This window comes from Microcaecilia unicolor, chromosome 6, assembly GCF_901765095.1.
Source record: "Microcaecilia unicolor chromosome 6, aMicUni1.1, whole genome shotgun sequence".
In the NCBI taxonomy this organism is placed as follows: domain Eukaryota; kingdom Metazoa; phylum Chordata; class Amphibia; order Gymnophiona; family Siphonopidae; genus Microcaecilia; species Microcaecilia unicolor.
The window spans coordinates 100,167,534-100,187,952 of NC_044036.1; the positions used below are offsets into that span (position 1 = coordinate 100,167,534).

The 20,419-nt window shown below is 41.4% G+C and overlaps 1 protein-coding gene across 3 annotated transcripts in view; it reads right to left on the reverse strand.

The window, feature by feature from the left end:
* The window catches only part of DENND1B (DENN domain containing 1B), a 537,680-nt gene that overhangs the window by 64,102 nt on the left and 453,159 nt on the right, over window positions 1-20,419 (reverse strand). For all 3 annotated transcript variants that reach the window (XM_030206247.1, XM_030206246.1, XM_030206245.1), the window contains 2 exons: window positions 17,416-17,472; window positions 10,840-10,950 (listed from right to left, as the gene is read on the reverse strand). In XM_030206247.1, coding sequence (XP_030062107.1) covers window positions 10,840-10,950; window positions 17,416-17,472 — 168 coding nt within the window. The remainder of the gene's footprint in view (window positions 1-10,839; window positions 10,951-17,415; window positions 17,473-20,419) is intronic.

Here is a 20,419-nt window from a genome sequence, read left to right on the forward strand (position 1 = left end):
AGGCTCGCACAGTACCCATTCCCACATTAAGCAGCTAGCATGGGTGTTTTACCACATGGTAAAATCTCTTGTAGCTGCTTAACACAACTTAGTAAAAGGTTTCTAAATTTTTGAATTCAAGTTAGCCTATGAATTAATACGTTGTACGTCAACTGGTGCATTTTTTAAAAGTTTTAATGCACATTAAACATTTTTTATTAAAATAAAGGTGTGACACCAAAGAAAATGTCTGAAAATTAGGAAAAATGCTAAAAGAAACTGAAAACTTTTGTCCTCTGTATATCCCTAACTTTAAATATTATTAAGGCTTATAGCTTAAAATAATGAGAAAAGACGACCATAAACTGATTGAACATAAATATCAAAATGTAATATGATAGTGGGATAGATTAGTGACCATTCACTATTTTGAAACTACTGCAAACAATATGACCAGCCCACACATTCCCACTAGGCTGCTATGGACCTATCTTCAGTAACAGCGAAGGAATACCATTGTCCCCAGAACCCTGTAAGATTGAAGCTGAAATTGGAACTGTCATTTTCATTCAAAGAGAAAGGGATTGGATTTTAAAATTCAAAGACTAATTGTGAGATCCATGTGGTCAGATGCTTGCCATTTAATGTTTAATCAACACAACAAGGACATAACAGTATTAATTAATAGACCGGTACACATACGAAACTTCTATGTTCTTGGGTACAATCACTGACTGATCCAAAAACAGCCCAGAATTGAAATGTAGAAGATTCAGTTTCTCAGATCGAGAAGAGCTTCAACTATGCATCCTGTTTTATACCTCCAGGTTATAAATATTTCCTTTTTCCTGTAATAGCTAGGGCATTCAAATAAACTTTTAAGTTTTACAAAATAAGTTGTTACTACACTAACTTGCAGCAGTGAGTAAATGCACACATTCTGCACTAATGTGAATGTCTGCGCTGATTTATAACGTATGATTTTGCTCTACATTTAAGAATACAGAACAGCTGGAAATCAAATCATCTGTTTAGAGACTCAGCATGAAGCAAATACGCAACACTAAATTCTATGCAAATTCCCCAGAAGTACTTTAAATATCAGCTGAATAAGCTGGAAAGAATCTGCAACTTTTCAATGAATTGTTAATTGTCCATTGAACTGATACCTAGCATTGTGTACCCCTTTAGGAATGATAGAAAAGGGGGAAAGAACTAAATAGCCTGCTGAAAATTCAGATTTCTTTCTTTCTTTCTCCCTCCTCTCTTCATCAGTGTGAGATTAAGACAGTCAGAGAGTATCATGGTGGGGTTAATTACACTCTTAAAATATAACATGATTAATACTCACTAGGCTACCTTAATTTTTAAATCAAAGCGTATGCACTGTACATGAACAGCATAGCAGTTCCTCAACAAACACCTTTTAAAGTAAAAGGATAAGGTAAAGATGGTGTATTACAGGTTTACTTAGATGTTAATAGGTCTGTATAAACCTGCATAACCAAATTGCTCCATTTATTTTAAAAGTATATTGAAATCAACATATCCTGTTATAGATACACAGAACCTGCGTTTGGCATTAAACTGAATCAGATATAGAAAAAGAAAGAGGATTATAATTTGTTATGAGGTTTGGCATATATGTGCTCATTTTCAAAGTACATAGACTTACAACCTATGTAACTTCTTAAGTCTATGAGCTTTGAAAAATGAGATTCCTGTTTCCAGAATTCATAATTCAATACAAACCTTGGGAGACTGTCCAGTGAACATCATGAACAAAACTAGCTGCCTCAAACATCAAGAGTCTAACCAACTTGTGAAGACACACAGATAATCACAGCTGTCAGAACTTCTGCAGACAGAAGGAGATTTCTAGATCAGGTAACCCAAATTGTTTATAGTCCCCTGATGAAGCTTGAAGCACGAGTTAAATGGAGAGCCCCGTTGGGCAAAAAGTCAAGCTAAGTGCCTTCATACATTTGAACTATTTCTAAATGAAAAGTAGAACCAAGTGCCTCTAAATGTTCAAAGTACTTTCTAGAATAATACAAAAGTTACAAAAAAGTCACAAAAAAAGATTTATAAAAAGGAGGTTTTTTACCGATGACAATATCGGAGGCCATATAGAGCCAGCACTGAGAAGTTTTGTCTGCTGCCGAGTGAGGATTTTTGAGGTCTTTTCCTCCTTCAACAATAATATAAAAAAAACTTTTTGAAAACCAAAAAGATATTGAGGATTAAATAAGTCTCACAGTGAGGAGTTTTCAAAGAATTTTCAACTCAATATTTTGGTATTTAAATGTTTCAATATATATCCCATCTTCCGCCTTTCTTTTAAAGTATGCATATTGAGAGCTTTAAGACTGTCCCCATATGCTTTATGAAGACCACTAACCATTTTAGTAATCACCCTCTAGACTGACTCCATCCTGTTTATATCTTTTTGAAAGTGTGGTCTCCAGAATTGTACACAATATTCTAAATGAGATTTCACCAGAGTTTTATACAGGGACATCTCCTCCTCCTTTTTCCTACTGGCCACTCCTCTCCCTATGCACCCAAGCATCCTTCTAGCTTTCACCATCACCTTTTCTACCTTTTTGGCTACCTTAAAACCATCACATATGATCACACTCAAGCTTCACTCCTTTTTCATGCACACAAGTTCTTCACTTCCTAAACTGTACTGTTCCCGTGGGCTTTTGCAGCCCAAATGCACGACCCTGCATTTTTTTTTTAGCACTAAATCATAGCTGCTAAATTACAGATCTTTCTTCAAGTTTCACTAGGCCCTTCCTCATGTTATCCACACCAACAGGGGTGTCTACCCTGCAAGATAATATCTTAAATGGATAGTAGGCACTCTTACTATTTCTAGATAGAATACTTTTAAAGGTTTTTTTGAGATCATCAGAAGGCTTGCTCCAATCATAATTTATATCTATGATCATCTGCCATAATTCTTTACAGGTCCTTATTATTTTTTTATATATCTCCACAATGTATTCAAAAAGGATATTTTAGATATTTAGAGAGTATATACATATCTCAAAAACAAACAGTATCTTTCATGACCACCCAACATGATCATGTTTTGCTTAAAGCTGAGTCAGGGTAGTGGTACCTGAAGAAATCAGTTTAACATCTCACACGGACTACTGAGATTCCAATACTGGTCCCTTTAGTTAAAAAAAAAATGAATAAAGTGACAGACAGAAAACACGAACACGTTCTTGCCTGAAGCATACATCAAATATTTCCTTTACAAAGAGATATACATTGATGATTTCCTGCCTTTTGCAATTCTTCCATAACAGAATGGCTGACGTAAAGTTGAAAATAAGGTCTGCAGCATTTAATGAATACAGCTAGTCAGTTGACCACGGACCCTGAGGCAGTCACCGAAACTCGGGCCGAAGTCGGGCCGTGGAAGGTGGATACGACTTGACAGCTGTCCTAAGATAAGTGCAAGATTAATGCAACTTAGTGCCTCTAAGATTTAAGCATCAGGCTCAAGTGTGAAATGATAATTTAAGAGGTTTTTTTAGCCCGTGATGATTCCGAGGTGGCTCCCTTAAGTTGGCTGTCCAATATAGGAGTTCTCCTTGGTAATTGAAGCTTTTTCCTCACTTAAACTGTGCATCACTCATATCTATCATTATTTGGCCCCTTCTCATTCTCTGCTCCTACCTAGAAACAGTAATTTTATTCACCTCTCTGAAGCCTCTATCCTGGGCATATTTACTTCAGCTCAATGAGAATGAAACTGGAAAGAAGTCTCAAGAACAGGTTCCATTTCATGCCATTTCTGGCTCCTTTTAAAAACAGAGTAACAGAATGGCTGTAGCCCATCAAAGTACTTTTGTTAAAAAAAAGTGATTTTATTAGACCCTACCTATTTGAACAAGCATATTATCATTCTATCCATATATTATAGGAGACATTTCTCTGATCCTGAATTGTTATCAGCTATCTTAAGGAGTCACAGACTGTTCAAAAAAAAAAAAAAAAAAAGAGAGACCTTTATTACTGAGTCCAACAAATGCAAAAGAAATCATTTTTCTATAAAAAAAAAAGACATACTTGCACCTTAGCAGGGCATACTGGACACATCGATGATGTGTCTATACTCCTCTTCAACAGAAAATACATGACAGAGATATCTGAAAGATCCACCACAGTATTGGTTCTGGAGGACTAGCTGCAGGAATGCAGGGTGAGTGGTGGCTGAGGTGCAGGTTTCCATCCTTTTTTGAGATAAACCCACCATTAGCAAGTGATACCTGCATGTTTACAGTGTGTCCACCAGCAGTGTTGGGGTGGCACGTTATCACCATTTAAAGGACTCCCGTCCTTTTTGGTGTTCTATACAACTGGCATTAGAGATAGGGCAAGAAGATAAAGTGGTAATAGTCACCATTTCGACTGGGGGAGATGTGCAGGGAATCCTGCTCTGAAAGGCAATGTGCTAATCAATATGTAGCAGATGGGAAAAATGGAAGCCAACTTCTCTGGATATAATGGAGTTTGCTCAGTACTGCGGGTACTAAATTACTACTGCACCCGCAGAACTGAGTGGCAGAAGGATCACACAAAGGTATGTGCAGTCAATGCAGCTGAACAGGGCACAAGGGACGCAGGGGAATGAAAATTGCACCCAATCCACTGCCTCTCCTGCTTTGCCAGTATCTTCTATTCCACTTCCTATGCCACCCCCCCACCCCAGTACACCCACACACCTTGCCGTACTCCCCAGGGCCTAAATGATGGATACCTTGAGTTGGGCAGGCAGCAGAGATGCCCAGTTGCTGCTGCCCATGCTGACTCCAGGGTCAAAATGAAAGCCTCAACCTCCAGCGGTAATCCAAGACTACCACTAGAGGTCAGGCCATAATTTTAAATCAAGAGTTGGTATAGGCAGCAGCGAATGGGGATTACTGCTGCTCAGTCTACTCTACGGTAGGCTACCAAGGCTTCTATCAGGTAGGCCCTTGAGGGGGGATTCTTCTTTGGGGAAATGGATGCTCTGGGAGGAGATGTTGGTGGGGGAGAGGGCAGTAGATGAGTTGCATAGGATGCATTTGTAGCTTTCTGTGGCTCTTGGTGCTAGGTTGTTTTTAGGAGTGCTATGTATGAACGCAGAATCCTCTCTATGGTGAAAGATGGCTGGGGGTGCAGTCATGGAGTTCTGTGTGACAGCAGAAGCTCCAATGGTCAGTGCCCCTAGGCTTGCTGCTCTGTATGGAAAGGGGCAGCAGGACTATGAGCCTTTTCCAGCAATGCAAAGGTTGAGGACTGCATGGTGTGTGTAAGGGAAATAGGTGCGACTAGTATCATTCAGTGACAGATGCACTTTTATTAAGAGGACAGCTATGAGTGAAAGATGCAACATTTTATTTTTACACTGAGACACATGCTGAACTTCCAGGCCAGCAGTTCCTCATTCCCTGCAGTTTGTTAAGGTATTAGTGGTTTGTTTTTCTGACTGTAATAAGCATTTTTCTTTGCATGTGTGTGACTCCTGGGGTTTTTGTCATTGACTCCTATGGAGACAGAATGACATTTCAGAGAGTATGCAAATAAGGCAGTGTGGTGATAGAAGTAAGGCAGTGTATTTGGCTTCTTCTTTTGGATCAAATGGACATCATGGCCCGAGTACGCTCCGTGTGGTTTCTTTGCCTTCTACAGGGAACCTGTTATCAGCAGAGTAACTCTGAATGTGTGAAAAGGGTTAAGGAAGCTCATGCAGACGGAAATAAGGAAGTGAATGTATTCCACAGCTCAGATCAGGGGCAGCTAAAAATGCCTCTTTGTAAACCCATTCCACCACTATTTGGCTCCAAGACAGCCTCTGCTCCAGCTTTGAACATGCAATATTTGCCAGCCTATTCAAAGAGCTATTCACCCCAGCCTCCTTTCTAGCCCTAAAATAGGTGAAATAACCCCTTTGTCTGCACATGCATTTTTTATTTTATTTTATTTATTTATTTATTTATTGCATTGGTATCCCACATTTTCCCACCTATTTGCAGGCTCAATGTGGCTTACAGAGTTTAGTTATGACATAATCATTCCATGTTATCAGATACAATTAGTATTGTACAAAGATTAAGTAAGAGAAGAGAGAAGGAAAGTATTAGGCAGGATAGAAGGTGGACTTTAATAACTGGGTGGATTAGTGAGGTAGTTTTGTAAGGTTATGGGTTCTCTTTGTAGGCCTTGTTGAAGAGATGTGTCTTCAATGATTTGCGGAAGTTAGTTATTTCGTCAATAGCTTTTAGGGCTGTAGGTAATGCATTCCACAACTGCGTGCTCATGTAGGAGAAGGTGGTGGCGTGTATCAGCTTGTATTTTAGTCCTTTACTGCTGGGGAAGTGCAGATTGAGAAATTTGCGGGATGATCTTGTGGCGTTTCTGGGAGGCAAGTCCACAAGGTTTAGCATGTAGATTGGGGCGTCTGCGTGAACAATTTTGTGTACAATCGTGCAAATCTTGAACGCAATACGTTCCTTGAGTGAGAGCCAGTGAAGTTTCTCTCTTAGGGGTTTTGCACTTTCATATTTAGTTTTTCCAAATATGAGTCTGGCGGCGGTATTCTGGGCATAAGTATAACTGTCTGAACAGGGGAGAGACATCCATATTGGTGCTAAATGAACAAATATTTCAGATCTCATAAATAGTTCCTGAACTTTAAAATAATGCAATTCAAACTTCCAGCGCGTGTAAATATTGCTACAAAAGAATGATCCATTTTCTTCCACTGGATTAACAAAAAGAAGAAACAGGAAAATATTTCTCTTTTTTCCACAAACTGATAAAACAGTCTAAATGGAATTTGTGGACTACAGCCATTTTAACGCTGGGATAATACTGAGACATTGCACCTGTTACACAGAATGCTAGGCATTAGTGACTTGAGAATAACCAGGCAGGAGAAACCTGACACAGTGTCAGCTATCTCAAGTGGCTGTGAAATTCACTCTACAATTATCAACTTGAGGACAAGCAGGAGTAATAAAGCAATCATTCTTACAAGGAAACAACCAACTCAAACAAGGAAGGAGAGTTGAGTTAAATGTCTGAACAAGCCCTTAAAAAAGAGAAACCACAGATCTGCACGCACAAATATAGTATACTAAAAACTCTTTGTATGCATGCTGTTAACACAGAATTTGGTAAGCTAGTGGCAAGGTTTAAGGTTTAAGAAACAAAGCCAGACTGTCAAGATCCTACTTAAACCTACACTACCCAAATTGCAAAGGACTGAAATACAAAACAACTTACGCATCTGGCTTCTCCTCCATAAGCGCACAACTATGGGATGGCCTCCCCAAATCCCTGAAAACAATCCACGACCACCAGACCTTCAGGAAATCACTAAAAACCAACCTCTTCAAAAAGGCCTACCCTCAACGACCCCAAGTAAACCTCTTCACCCAGCAACACAGCATGACTGACCAACCATACTGGACAACATGCAATCTTCATCCCTCTCGACCCTCCACATATACCTCATACGATCACTTTTCAACCTTGTACTTGTTATCAACAGACTGGGCAAATGCCTTGATGGTACTATGTAAGCCACATTGAGCCTGCAAATAGGTGGGAAAAATGTGTGGTACAAATGCAACAATAAATAAATAAATAAGGTAAGGGTGTCACATGTCACTATTTTGGCTAACAGAAATTTATGAGGAATCATATTGCTGTAGCTATTACTGCAGACAAAACAGTATAATGATGATATCTGGAGCATGTTTTTTCATTAAATACTTGCAAGAAAAACTTTCAGTCTATCAATTTATTTAACTCTGTAATTTTCCTCCCTTAGGAAGCACTAGGTAGTGATTCCATTTTTAATGGACAATGGCGATTGCTGAAGAAATAAAATTATATAAAATCGAAAGCGGTTAAGTTTTGAAAGCCTACAACTTTCAACTCCAAGTATAAAATGTACTTTCCTTATCTACTATAATAAAAAGCAACCTCAACGTTCTGAGGACACCGACGTCACTGAGTCAGTCAGTCTCCCAGAACGGTTCGTGGATTCATGGTGGTGAAGCCACCCCACAGACCCGTGCCCCACCTTCGCCGTCAAACTCATGACGTCGAGGGCAGGAAAACAAAATCACCTAAACAAACGGTTGACCCCCCCCCTAAAGCTGCAGCTCAACACGAGGACCTCCAGCACCCCCCCCCCCCGCAACAACCCCCTCCTGAGACACCCACCTTTGCGTTGCTTTGCCGGCGGGGACCCGAAACCCCGCCAGCACAAGCCCTGTCTGCTCACTACGGCGTCATCTTCGGCGTTCCTAGCTTGTGGAGGCAGGGCTTCTGTGCGTCTGATGTCCTGCACGTGCATGACGTCAGACGCATAGAACTCCGCCCTGCACAGCTACCAACGCCGACGATGACGCCGTACTCAGCACACAGGACTTGTGGTGGCGGGTTTTGGTTCCCCCGCCGCCAAACCAACGCGAAGGTGGGTGCGATGGGCACAGTGGGTTGGATGGCTGCGGCCGGATGCATCGCCGTGGGTGGGATGGTGCCGGGAGGGGGGGCATCGCACCTCACAGGCAACTGCTCAATGAGGAAAACCTTGCTAGCGCCCGTTTCATTTGGGTCAGAAACGGGCCTTTTTTACTAGTAAAAGGAATAATTTACTTACACAGCTCACAACCCAAAATAATAATAATAATAATAATAATAATAATAATAATAATAAAAAACCTCTCAAAATTTTAGTTTTGCAGGAAAACAATCAAAAGTTAAGGGGGTGCACATAAGGTTATCTATGTTTTCTTCAAAACTGGTAAAATAATACATATGGAAAAGGGAAAGGGGATGGGAATTGATACATCACCTTTCTCTGGTTACAATCAAAGCAGTTTACATATTATATACAGATACTTATTTTGTACCTGGAGCAACAGAAAGTTAAGTGACTTGCCCAGAGTCACAAGGAGCTACAGTGGGAATCGAACCAGTTTCCTTTGATTCTTAGGCTACTTACTAACCAATAGGCTACTCTTCCACTCTCATATGCTAACATTTGCTGGCCTTTTTATAAACAGTAGTGACCCTACCATTAGGCCACCTGAAGCACGGGCCTCAGGTGGCATTCTTTTGGAGCGGCATCCACCCCACGTCCATCGTGCTCTGGCATCACCCCCTGCCCTTCCTTCCCCAAATTTACCTTTTTTTCTTGCTTTCCAAAAATCAGAGAGGCAGGATGTCGACCCCTTCTCCCTTACGGCCTGCCTCTCTGATGGACTTCCTGTTTCCACGGAGGTGGGGTGGGCCGCGGTAGAGAGAAGGGGCCAGGGCTGGTGGTAGGGCCGCATATGGGAACCGCTGCCATCCGAACTTTTGGAAAGCCAGAAAAGAAGGTAAATTCAGAGAAGGAAGGAAGGAAAGAGGGAGATCTCAGACTGGGGGGGGGGGGAGGTAGGGCAGAGCAGGGGCGACACACTGTCTTGGGTCACCCTTGTTTATAAATGCATCCTTTTAAGAAACTGGTAACACATGATTACTCAAACAATGCCCAGAAATGCTCATAGATAAATGCTGTAGAAAGATTAACGCCCTGACTGATTTCTAGAGTTACCAGATAGTACCAGGTCACCAAGGGCAGGCTGTACCAGTCCTGACCTTAGACCAACTGCAGAAAACTTCAATTTCAAATCCACAGATTTTTCTTCTGTTTCATTGTGTGTCCAGTTTAATTGGAACCAAAGTTGGAATTGAGTGCCATGAGCTTTTATTTACAACTACCCAGGAATTTTCCCCTCTATTTTATATTTCCTCTCAATTTAATGGCACTGCCACAGGACATTCCATGACCAGGAGCCATGCACCGAGACCCTTCCAAGAACCAGTAGTTTTGGGCCCTAAGGCCAGCCACTAGCTGCCAGTGTTGAACAGGGACTGACTTCCTGGCCTCCCAGGGCTGCGAATGCTCCCTGTGAAGTAGCGACAGCTGTGACTGTCTTAGGGAATGGAAGCTCTGTCTCTGTTAAAGGTATAAATGACTGATCATAACACCATGTAACAATCATTTTATGGTGTAAAGTTTTCTGTAATTACCACACACCTAGACACAAATCTAGAATGACATACTAATAAAACAAAATCCAATTATAGTCATGTTATTTTATGAGAGTAGGATGTGTATTTATTTGAAACATTTTCTACATCATTTCATGTCATTAGGACCCCCCCCACACAAATTTTCTTGTGTCATTAAGGGGTCCTTTTACTAAACTGTGTGAAAAAGGGCCCCGCGCAAGCAGTGGGGGCCAATTTTTGCCACATGCCAGGGCTCTTTTACCACAGCAGGTAAAAAGCCCCCACACAAACATGGCCACGTGGTAAGAGAACTTACTGTATGGCCATGTGGCGAGGAGCCCTTACCACTATCCATTGAGGTAGCGATAAGGGCTCCTGCGGTAATGCAGCAATAACCAGGCAGTGCACAGCGATGCCGTTTACTGATAGGTTACCGCCATAGAAGCCATTTCCGGGTGTTTTCTTTTCCCCCCAGAAATGGCGTGCAATCGGGGCTGTGTTGGGCTGCCAGTAGTCCCAATCTAGCGTTTGGTAAGCCCGCGTTGGACTTTCGAAGCTTTGTAAAAGACTCCTAAAAGAGCAAACTCTTTTAAACAGTGCACCCTCTTTCAAAGATGTGCACTTTTCACAAAGAAAGCACCCTCTTTCCAAAACAGGGCACACTACCAATGAGGTTGTTCCTGTACTGAAAATATTGAAAGCAACCAAAAACAGCATGGGAAACGATATTAAACAAAAATGTTTGGGCTGCACACCCCTAATAGGTTACATTATATGTTGTACCTGGGCAAGTCTCCTCTTTTCTGAGCTTACTCTCCTCTGATGGTTTAACGTATAGCTCTGATTAGACTGCGTTAATCCTGTGCTATGGGCTGCATAATACGCATCACCTTCCTGCACAACAAGAGAGATAATCAACAAGACTTAAACATATAACTGAAGTGACTAATAAAACAAGAAGCTTATCCCATAGGTATTGGCAATCAGTATAATTGTGGAATTGAGAAGTCATTCCTTGATTTTTTTTTTTTTTTTACAATGTAATACAGTTCTCAGAGAGACCACATGCTAATGGAGATTTTCTCCCATTAGTTTAGGAAATGTTGGACTGTTACATGGGATCAACGACTCCTACAGGACACGGCCTATCTATGCCTTCAATTAATTTTTTATGTTCACCTCTTTATGATTTTAATGATTGATAGCAAATGTAACAGGGCAAACAAGGGTCCTTTTACTAAGCTGTGGTAAAAAAATGGCCTTAGTGCGCCCTTATGTGGGTCTTTCCCATGTGCTAAGGTCACTTATATCGCAACTAGAAATTAGCCAATTTTTCATTTTCCCAATTAATGACCATTACTCATTTTGTAGGCAGTAAGGGCTCATGCTAGTCCCGTGCTAATCAGTTAGCATGTGGTAATGTAGCTGCACTGATTCATGCCGTCACGCCCACTCTCCACCCCTCCAGATATGCCCCCTCTAAGAAAAATTCTGAAATACTTTTTGCATACGCCCATTGGGATTTTACCACAGGACACCTCAGCGCATCCTGCTGTAAATGACCTGTAGTGTTTACCGCAGCTTAGTAAAAGGACCCTTTAGTCTCTTTCCTTATGAGGTGGGGGCTGGACTCTAAAGCTGCATTTTACTTTCCTTGCACATTCAAATTTCTCTAAGCACATCTACATAAAATGGCCAACATGTATACCCATTCATTTAAATGTATACCTATAATGGTTTACTTTAATGCAGGGCTTTTTCTGTGCTGGTACTCACCTGTACAGAGTACCGGCACCTTTTTTTTTACCTTCCATGCTCATCCCCTCATCTCCTGCCTCTCTCTTATGGCCACAGCTGCTTTTCCCAATGAGCAGCAGGCATAGCAAGAAGTAGCAGGTGCGTGGCTGCAGTACTAGAACACGCACTGTCAACTCTGTCGATCCCCTGCCCTGGAACAGGACGCTGACATCAGAGGGGCAGAGGATCGGAAGAGCCGACAGTCCCGACGCTGCTGCTTATTGGGAGAAGCAGCAGCAGCTGCAGGAGAGATGCTGGATGGGAAAGAGGGGGCAAGAGGAGAAAGGAGGCAAGGGGAGAAATGCTGGATGGGAAAAGAGGGAGCAAGGGGAGAGATGCTGAATGGGGAGAGAGTGGACAAGGGGAGAAATGATGGATGGGGAAAGAAGGGGAAGGGGAGAGGTGCTGAATGGGAGAGGGGGCAAGGGGAGAGATGCCATATGTGGAGAGAGGTGGCAAGGGGAGAGATGCCGTATGGGGAGAGAGAAGGTAAGGGGAGAGATGCCGTATGAGGAGAGAGAAGTTAAGGGGAGAAATTCTGGATGAGGAGAGAGGGGGCATGGGGAGAAATGCTGGATGGAAGTGGGGAGGGGAGAGGGGGCATGGGGAGAAATGCTGGATGGAAGTGGGGAGGGGAGAGGGGGCGTGGGGAGAAATGCTGGATGGAAGTGGGGGGAAGAGAGATGGGAAAATGCTGGTTAGGAGTGGGGAGGAGAGAGAGGGGGCAAGTTCTGGATGGAAATGGGGAATGCAGAATGGAATGGGGAGGGGAAATGTGGATGGAAGTGGAGAGGAGAGAAGGGGAAATGATGGGTGGAAGTGGGGAAGCAAGAGAGCAAGCTATTGGTAGAGTTAAAAGAGGGGGGAAATGCTTGATTGGAAGTGGGGAGGAGAGAGGGGAAATGCTGGATGGAAGTGGGGAGGAGGAGAGGGGCAAACTGTAGGTAGACACAGTCAAAAGGGGGAACTTGAAGATTGGATAGTAAGCAAGAATAAAATGTGGACAAAGGCAGAAAATAAAATTGAAGAAAGCTGAAAGGACAAGAAGAAAAAAAAAGTAGTGTGTTATCTGTGCTAATTTTTTTTATTTGTAGTTATTAATTTGAAATGTAGTGAATGCAATATGTCAGTTTTTGAAATTTATGTCTGCTATCTTTATAGCAGTACAAGGGGAAAATATTTTTGTTTTTCTGGTGTTGTCTTGCATGCTAGAATCTGTTTTTTTGGGGGGTTTCAGCTGATTTTTTGTCTACATATTTTGTTAGTTTATAGTCACTCTTAGGGGTTCTTTTGTTGGACCAAGGGACTTGTGTACTATTTTCAATGATGCCTTTTTATGTATAAACCGTTTTATTGAATCATCATGAAAACAAAGATATATACACAATTAGTGATGAATTGAATTATAACAGAACTCATCCTGTTCCTCCCACCCAACCAAACCCAATGTTTTGAAATTGATTCTTCTATGTCCATAGCACTTCTGTGACCCTTTAAATACTGGGGGGTGGGGTGGGGGGAGAAATAAATCTTTGTATTTGTATGTCCAGAGAATTCAAAAATACCGATCAAGCATGCATAATCATGCTATTCAAGTAGGGCAACCAAATAGGAAGCACTCTTTTGCTTTTGGTCCCTTCTGCATTATTGATATTTGTTCCATAGTGAGGAGCTCATGCATTTGATTGCACCATGGGAGTAACGTCGGGGGGGGGGGGGGGGGGGGGGGGGGGGTCCTGGACAAATCCATTGGAGTAAGATGCATCATTTTACAATCAATGCTGCCTTTCGAAAGAAGTGATTGGAGATTGGAGTACCCTCCTTTGTCACTGATGTATCATCCAGCAAACAAATTTGTGGAGTGGGTAGCCAATTACATTGATAAATGTTATTTATATAGTTCCAGAGACGTTGCCAGAACTGCTGCACTTTACGACAGTCCCAAATACAGTGTTTACAGGAAGCTTCTGCAGCTTGACACTTGAGATAGGTCCCGTCTTCTTTGCATGAGACGGATGGATATACACACGCAAAAGGAATTTATAATGCAATTCTTCTAGTTTAATACTATGTGCTAGCAGCTGTGTATCTTTTAGGCTATCTAGACACGCCTCCATAAGTTCCAAAATCGAGAGTCCATTGATTCACTATTCTCTGAAGTGGAGACTGCTTGATTGTTACCTTTATGCCAGCATAATAATGTCCTATCAGGCCTTTACTTATAGCTGGTTGTGGCTATTTTTCATCAAACATAGATTCAGTAAAATCTGTTGGAGATCTACGTAGCAATGTGATTATGTAATGATGCATTTGTTGATATGCATACCAGGCCTGTGGTTGTAGTAGTTAAGTGGTATTTTAGGTATTATAATCTAATATTTGCTGTTTGTCATTCTCAAGTGCATGTTGTATTAGAGCTAGACCGTGGGATGCCCATTGTTGAAAACGTGAATCAGTAAGTCCAAGAGGAAAATCCTTATTTCCTACTAAGGGCAAGTATTTGGAGACATTCAAATGCAAACCATATTTCGTTTTAAAAGCATCCAGGACCAATTCATGGGTTGAAGGAGAATATGATTTTTACAATGGACGGGTAGTAATCAATAACGAGCATGAATCAGGTACGATAATGCCAGTCCATCACCCAACATGCTTTCAAAGCGATAATCACAAAATTTAGGAGATTCAAAAATCCAATCTCAAACATAACGTAACTGGCAAGCTGCACTATATGCCAAACACAATCTCCAAGGTGATCAGAAAAGATGTTTATCATCCAAATGTAATGGTGCTGACAATATGATCCCAACACCAAACAACACATCTCCTTTTGCTGTTCATATTTGAAGACGCTCTGTTTGGTCCCTGTGATTGCTGCTTGCAGAGCTTAATTTCTTCACTTGGTATTGTGACATTAAACACTGTCTTATGGTTTTATAGCTGGCTCATAAGAACCCCTGATGAAGGCTTTGATGCCGAAAAACGACCTGTGTTGGGATCATATTGTCAGCACCATTATATTTGGATAATAAACATCTTTTCTGATCACCTTGGAGACTGTGTTTGGCATCTTTCACTCCAGTGTTCTGTTCATGTTCTCCTGTGGAACACTGTTGTTTTCCTGCCTTATTATATGCTCCATGCCTGGTAAAATGAGTGTGACTACTGTAGGGGAGGGCCATAGATAGTGACCCCATACTTAAGGCTGGCCCTGTATAAGTACAAGTACCCTTATTTTCTATAAAAAAAAAAAAGCACTGCTTTTATGTAGCTGTAAACCTGTGCTTTCAACATTAAGGGAGCAGAAAAAAGCTGGTATCAAACTATGTGATTCATAAGCATGGGTGCCTACTTTTATAAAACCTGCTATGCACACCATTCCTGAGGGCATAGTTCATGCACAGTGATGGTGCAGTTGGGATGTATATGTGTATTTTATAAAATATACAGGTACAGTAGAGGACATAAAAATACATTTACACCAACTTTGGAGCAGGTATAAATATGTGTTGGCATTTCTGCACTATTGTGTATGGTTCTGGGAGCCTATTTGATAAAAAAAAGGCTAGAAATAACCACATTTTTGAACTCACAGATGGCCAGTTATAAAACAGGACCAAAATTTCTAAATTAACAGCAGTGATTATACCATGACTAAAATTTACCATTGATTCTGATGAAACAGTGATTAAAATACCATGTTTAGTAAAACAAAACAATATTATTTTTAAAAAATTTATATACCATACTCCTATATAAACAATCAATGCAATAAAATCAACAAATTAAAAAATAAAACATAGACAAATATGCTATGGGGTTAATTTTCAAAACAGAAAAACATCCATAAAACAGCACAATGTGGCAGAGAGACTACTTTTTTTGCAAAAACCTCCAAATCACTATTTTTGAAACCCACTTTTCAAAGGTTTTTCTATGCAGTTCGTCTAAATCTCAAGGGAGGGTGTCAGGGGTGTGTCTTATGCTTTTCTGTGATAATGGAACATTGCAAAAGTGTTCAGGGTAAAAAATATGAGATTTTAGGCTGCATCTGTTTCAATAATGACTAAGTTCCAAAAAGGTGACTGAACTGATCAGATGACTATTGGAGTGAGAAAGGCATGTCCTCCCCTTAACCCCCAGTGACCCTCCTCTCACTCCCCTAAGAGGTAAAAGTGACAGTAAATACCAGGCTCTATGACAGCTGAACATAAAATGGCCAATCCTCATAGAGCAGCAAGCAGATCCCTGGAATAGCCAGTCAGGTGGTCAGACTATAGAGGAGGCCCCATATCCCACCCTAACTGATACACTTGTGGTGGAACATGTGAGCCCTCCAAAAACCACCAAATATCAACTGTACCTACACACAAGTGACTCTTGCAAGCTTAAGGGCTATTGTACTGGTATACAGTTAGGTACAGTATATTTATGCTGAAACACAGCCCGTGTTGGTCTACCAATAAAGAATTCCTGATTGTCCCATACTTGATGGCCCTTGGTGTTTTTTCAGTTTGTTCCTATTATGTGTACTTTGACCCTCTCTTCTGCCATTCTTGGAGGGTTCATCATACAATATAAGGGGGTTATGGTGAGATGTGTACCTGGGACCTTGTGAGGTCCACTGCAATGTCCCCTAGGCTGCCCCCTACTCTGCTAGGATATCTGTGTGGCCAGTCTACTAAGAATCCTGGCCCCCAGACATCCCAAAGGCTTATTTTTGTGTGTTTTCCTAGGACTTAAAAAAAATTATTTTACCAAAATGGTACCAAAAGATAGATGCACTGACCACAAAAACATATAGAAGACAGCAATTTTCAAAACAAAAAGATGCTTTTCTGGTTCGAAAATGGCTATGTTTGCAACTCGATTTTTACACGTTTTCAGCAAAATGTCCTAAATCGGACTTAGACATATCAAAAATGCCCCTCCACATATACTAACAACTATAATTCTTAATAGCTCATAATGTTAAAACACAGAGATCTTTTATTAATGTTTTGCTATAAAAAGAACAGGTTGAAATGGAATTTCCTTTTCAGAAATAAATACTGAAAACCACTAAACACATGCATCTTTCTTTTTTATTTCCAAACGAAGGGGATACAGCACAATAAGTATAAAAGGGAAAAAAGTATCTCCAAATACATCAGGGCTCATCCTATTAAAAAAAAAATGACAACACACAAGTGCAGATCTTCAGAAACTAAAATAGATGTTTGCACCTTCTGAAGTTCCTTTAAGGCTAAGTAAGGACTCTCTTGCCTTAAATTCTCAGCTTGAAGCAAAGGCTTCAATTGTGATATCAAAGCTATCAACTTCATAAAAGCATACAGTCTGTTAAAAGATTAAGACCTCTATTGTTCCATGATATAATATGCAAATTACAAAAGAGACTACTGACTGCAGCCACAGAATGACAGATAGTTGCCAGAGGGCTTGTTATAAAAAATGTATCTTTGAACAAAGCGCTTAGCATATTTCAAAAGTCATTAAAAACAAATCTCATGTGATATGTTTCAAAGCAGTGCAAAGGAAGAAAAAAGTTAAAATGCTACACACCTTTTGCTTTAACTTAATCTTCATGTCTTTTATTCCCTGCTTGGCATGATTTTTTGCCTAGAAAATTAAAACAAAGGGGATCAGAGCAGCTCAGTAGGATGCAAGCGTTGCTCAGAGGATCAAGATCCATCAGCTTCAGAATAATGAAATTTTATTCAATCAAGTTATTGTAGTGCAAAGAAAGATTTTGACCTTTAAGGAGAATTACATCCTGTGCCCCTCCCACTGTTTCATGTGCAATATTTCTGAAGTACAGAGGAGCTGATACCAATAGGTAACCTGTACATGCTACTTCTAAAGCTGTTGTTTCTGAAATCCTTATACGTGCTCCTCTGGATATTCCCCTGTGAGCGGCCAAATTCAGAACAATGTCAGGGCTCTGCTAACTCACAAAGTACCCAATTGGCTCAATGGAACTGCACCCAACCATAAACCAAAAAGAATTGTACATAGCTCAATTTTTCATGTGACCTGGTGGCTACCAGGTATGTAAGGATACTGTAAAACAACGATTGGAAGACATAACTAAAATGGTAACATTCTGAGATGAAATGACAAAATTGGAATATGACCAGGGTGGATATACTTTTCCTTTATCCTTCAGTTTGGCTTAGTCAAGGTGTACACCATTTTAGGTTCTAGAGAATGCAGGGCCGCTGAGAGGGGGGAAAGGGGACAAGATTCCCCCGGGCCCAGTCTTCAAGGGGGGCCCGGTGCCGGGGTCTCTCTCTCTCCTAGTCCTGATGGGACCCGGATGATCGCATCCCAACAGAAGCAGGAAGAGAGAAAACTCCGGCGCTGGGTCCCCCCTTAGAGGCTAGGAAGGGCTTCAGGGCCTCTGGTTGGACTGACGGAGGTCCCCAAGTCCCGTCAGCAGAAGCCTTCTCCACTGCATTGCCTGCCCTGTGGCTGCTTGTCCCCTCACGTCGTGTACAGGCAGGCAATGTGGTGGAAAATAGCGCTGAAGGAAGGCTTCTGTTGGTGGGGGGGGGGGGGGGGGGGGGGGGGGGAGGAAGGCTTCTACTGGTGGGGGGGGTAGGGAGGTGGAGCAAAATTTGCACCCCCCACATTGGGCTTCACCCCCCAATTTTTGTTGTCTGGCTATGCAACAGTCCGGGGGGGGGGGGGGGGGGGGGGGGGGAGCGGCGGCGGTCCTACCCATGGCCCTGTTCAGTCACTCTGCGGCCCTGATAGAATGCACCACTCTGGTCCTCAAGGGCCACAAACAAGTTTTCAGGATAGCTAAGCTATGAAAATTAACTTTTTTTCTCAGCTCAAAATGTCTGTAAATATTTGTCTAATGAATATTCATTACAGATAGACCTGTTTGTGGCCCTTGATGACCAAAGATCCACATGCTCATGTTGTATATTGCTCGTCTCTCTCTCTCTTTCATTCCAAAAATCTTTTTTTTTCTCTGTCATTCTATGTCAAAAGAAATGATTGATATTAACATGATATTTAGCCTGTATCTGGCTTCTGTCTGCAGTATGAACAAAGAGAAAATTCTGGAATTGAAAGTTCAAGCTTGTCAAACAGAACAAAGCTCACAGTGTTTGTTAATATAGTAAATGACGGCTGATAAAGATCAGCATGGCTCATCCAGTCCAACTAGAGAGATGACCTGGGATTGTACCTGCAACTGACTTCATTCATGTCTTTTACTCTACCTTTGTGTTTACGGTTGCAGCTTATGCCCAGTGCAGACTACCCTCCTCTAAGTCTTTAAATTATGAAAGTCATTTAAATTTTACTGCAAGTAGAAATGTTCTACACTTTTATTCCATCTTCATGCCAAACAGGAAATTCTCTTTGCTGCCCCACATCTTTTTTACCCCACAACTTTCTGAAGAACAACATTCCAGGCATCTCTCACATTCTCCATGAAAAAGTATTTCCTGATGTTGCTTTTAAGTTTTTTTGTTACATTTGTACCCTGCGCTTTCCCACTCATGGCAGGCTCAATGCGGCTTACATGGGGCAATGGAGGGTTAAGTGACTTGCCCAGAGTCACAAGGAGCTGCCTGTGCCTGAAGTGGGAATCGAACTCAGTTCCTCAGTTCCCCAGGACCAAAGTCCACCACCCTAACCTCTAGGCCACTCCTTGCAGCTTCATTTAATGTCCTCCAGTTCTATAGCCTCTCTGTTTTTGGAAAAGGTTGCTCTGTTCCTTAATGTTTATCATACCTCCCCACTATCCCTCATCTCCTCCAGGGTATACATATTCAAGTCTCTTCTCGTACATCTTCTGGTACAGACCCCATACCATTTTGGCTGCTTTTCTCCAAACAGCTTTCAGTCTTTTTACACCCTTGGCAAGATACAACCTGCAAAATTGAACCCAGTACCCGAAATGCGGTCTTACCAATGGCTTGTACAAGTGCATTATCAGCTCCATTTTTTCTGCTGGTTATGCCCCTCTCTATGTGGCCAAGCATCTTTCTGGCCTTGGTCACAACTGTGTCACATTGTTTTGCCACCGTGAGAACCTGAAGCACCATTGCCCCAAGGTCTCATCCATGCATATCAGCCTTCCACCTTCTTTGGATTTCTGCACCCTACATTTCTTCATTTCTTGACCACTTCAGAGGCATGGTATTAATAAAAGGATACAATTTCCAATAACATGAAATTTATAAGACCATGCAGGATATCTATCTACATAATGTCACAAGTGCACACAAGTAATAGAGCTGTCATGGAAACAGCCTCAAAAGATCAAAATGCAAGAAACTTTCCAGAGGGTCTCACTTACAAGTTTTGAGCTGCAAAAGAAGCCCTATGTTGTTACTGCATGTCTTCTATATACTTGGGGTGAATCAAGCTTGGAATTCCAACAAACCCGTTATAACTGAATCATCTCCTCTTGACACAGATTCAAGCTGAAACATGTATAGAGGTCTTCCACATTTTTTTAAAAGGGTTTCCAAGGTTTTTTTGTACACTGAGCTCAAGGATTTTTCCTGTGTACTATATTTATATTGATACAAACCATAGGCTTTTG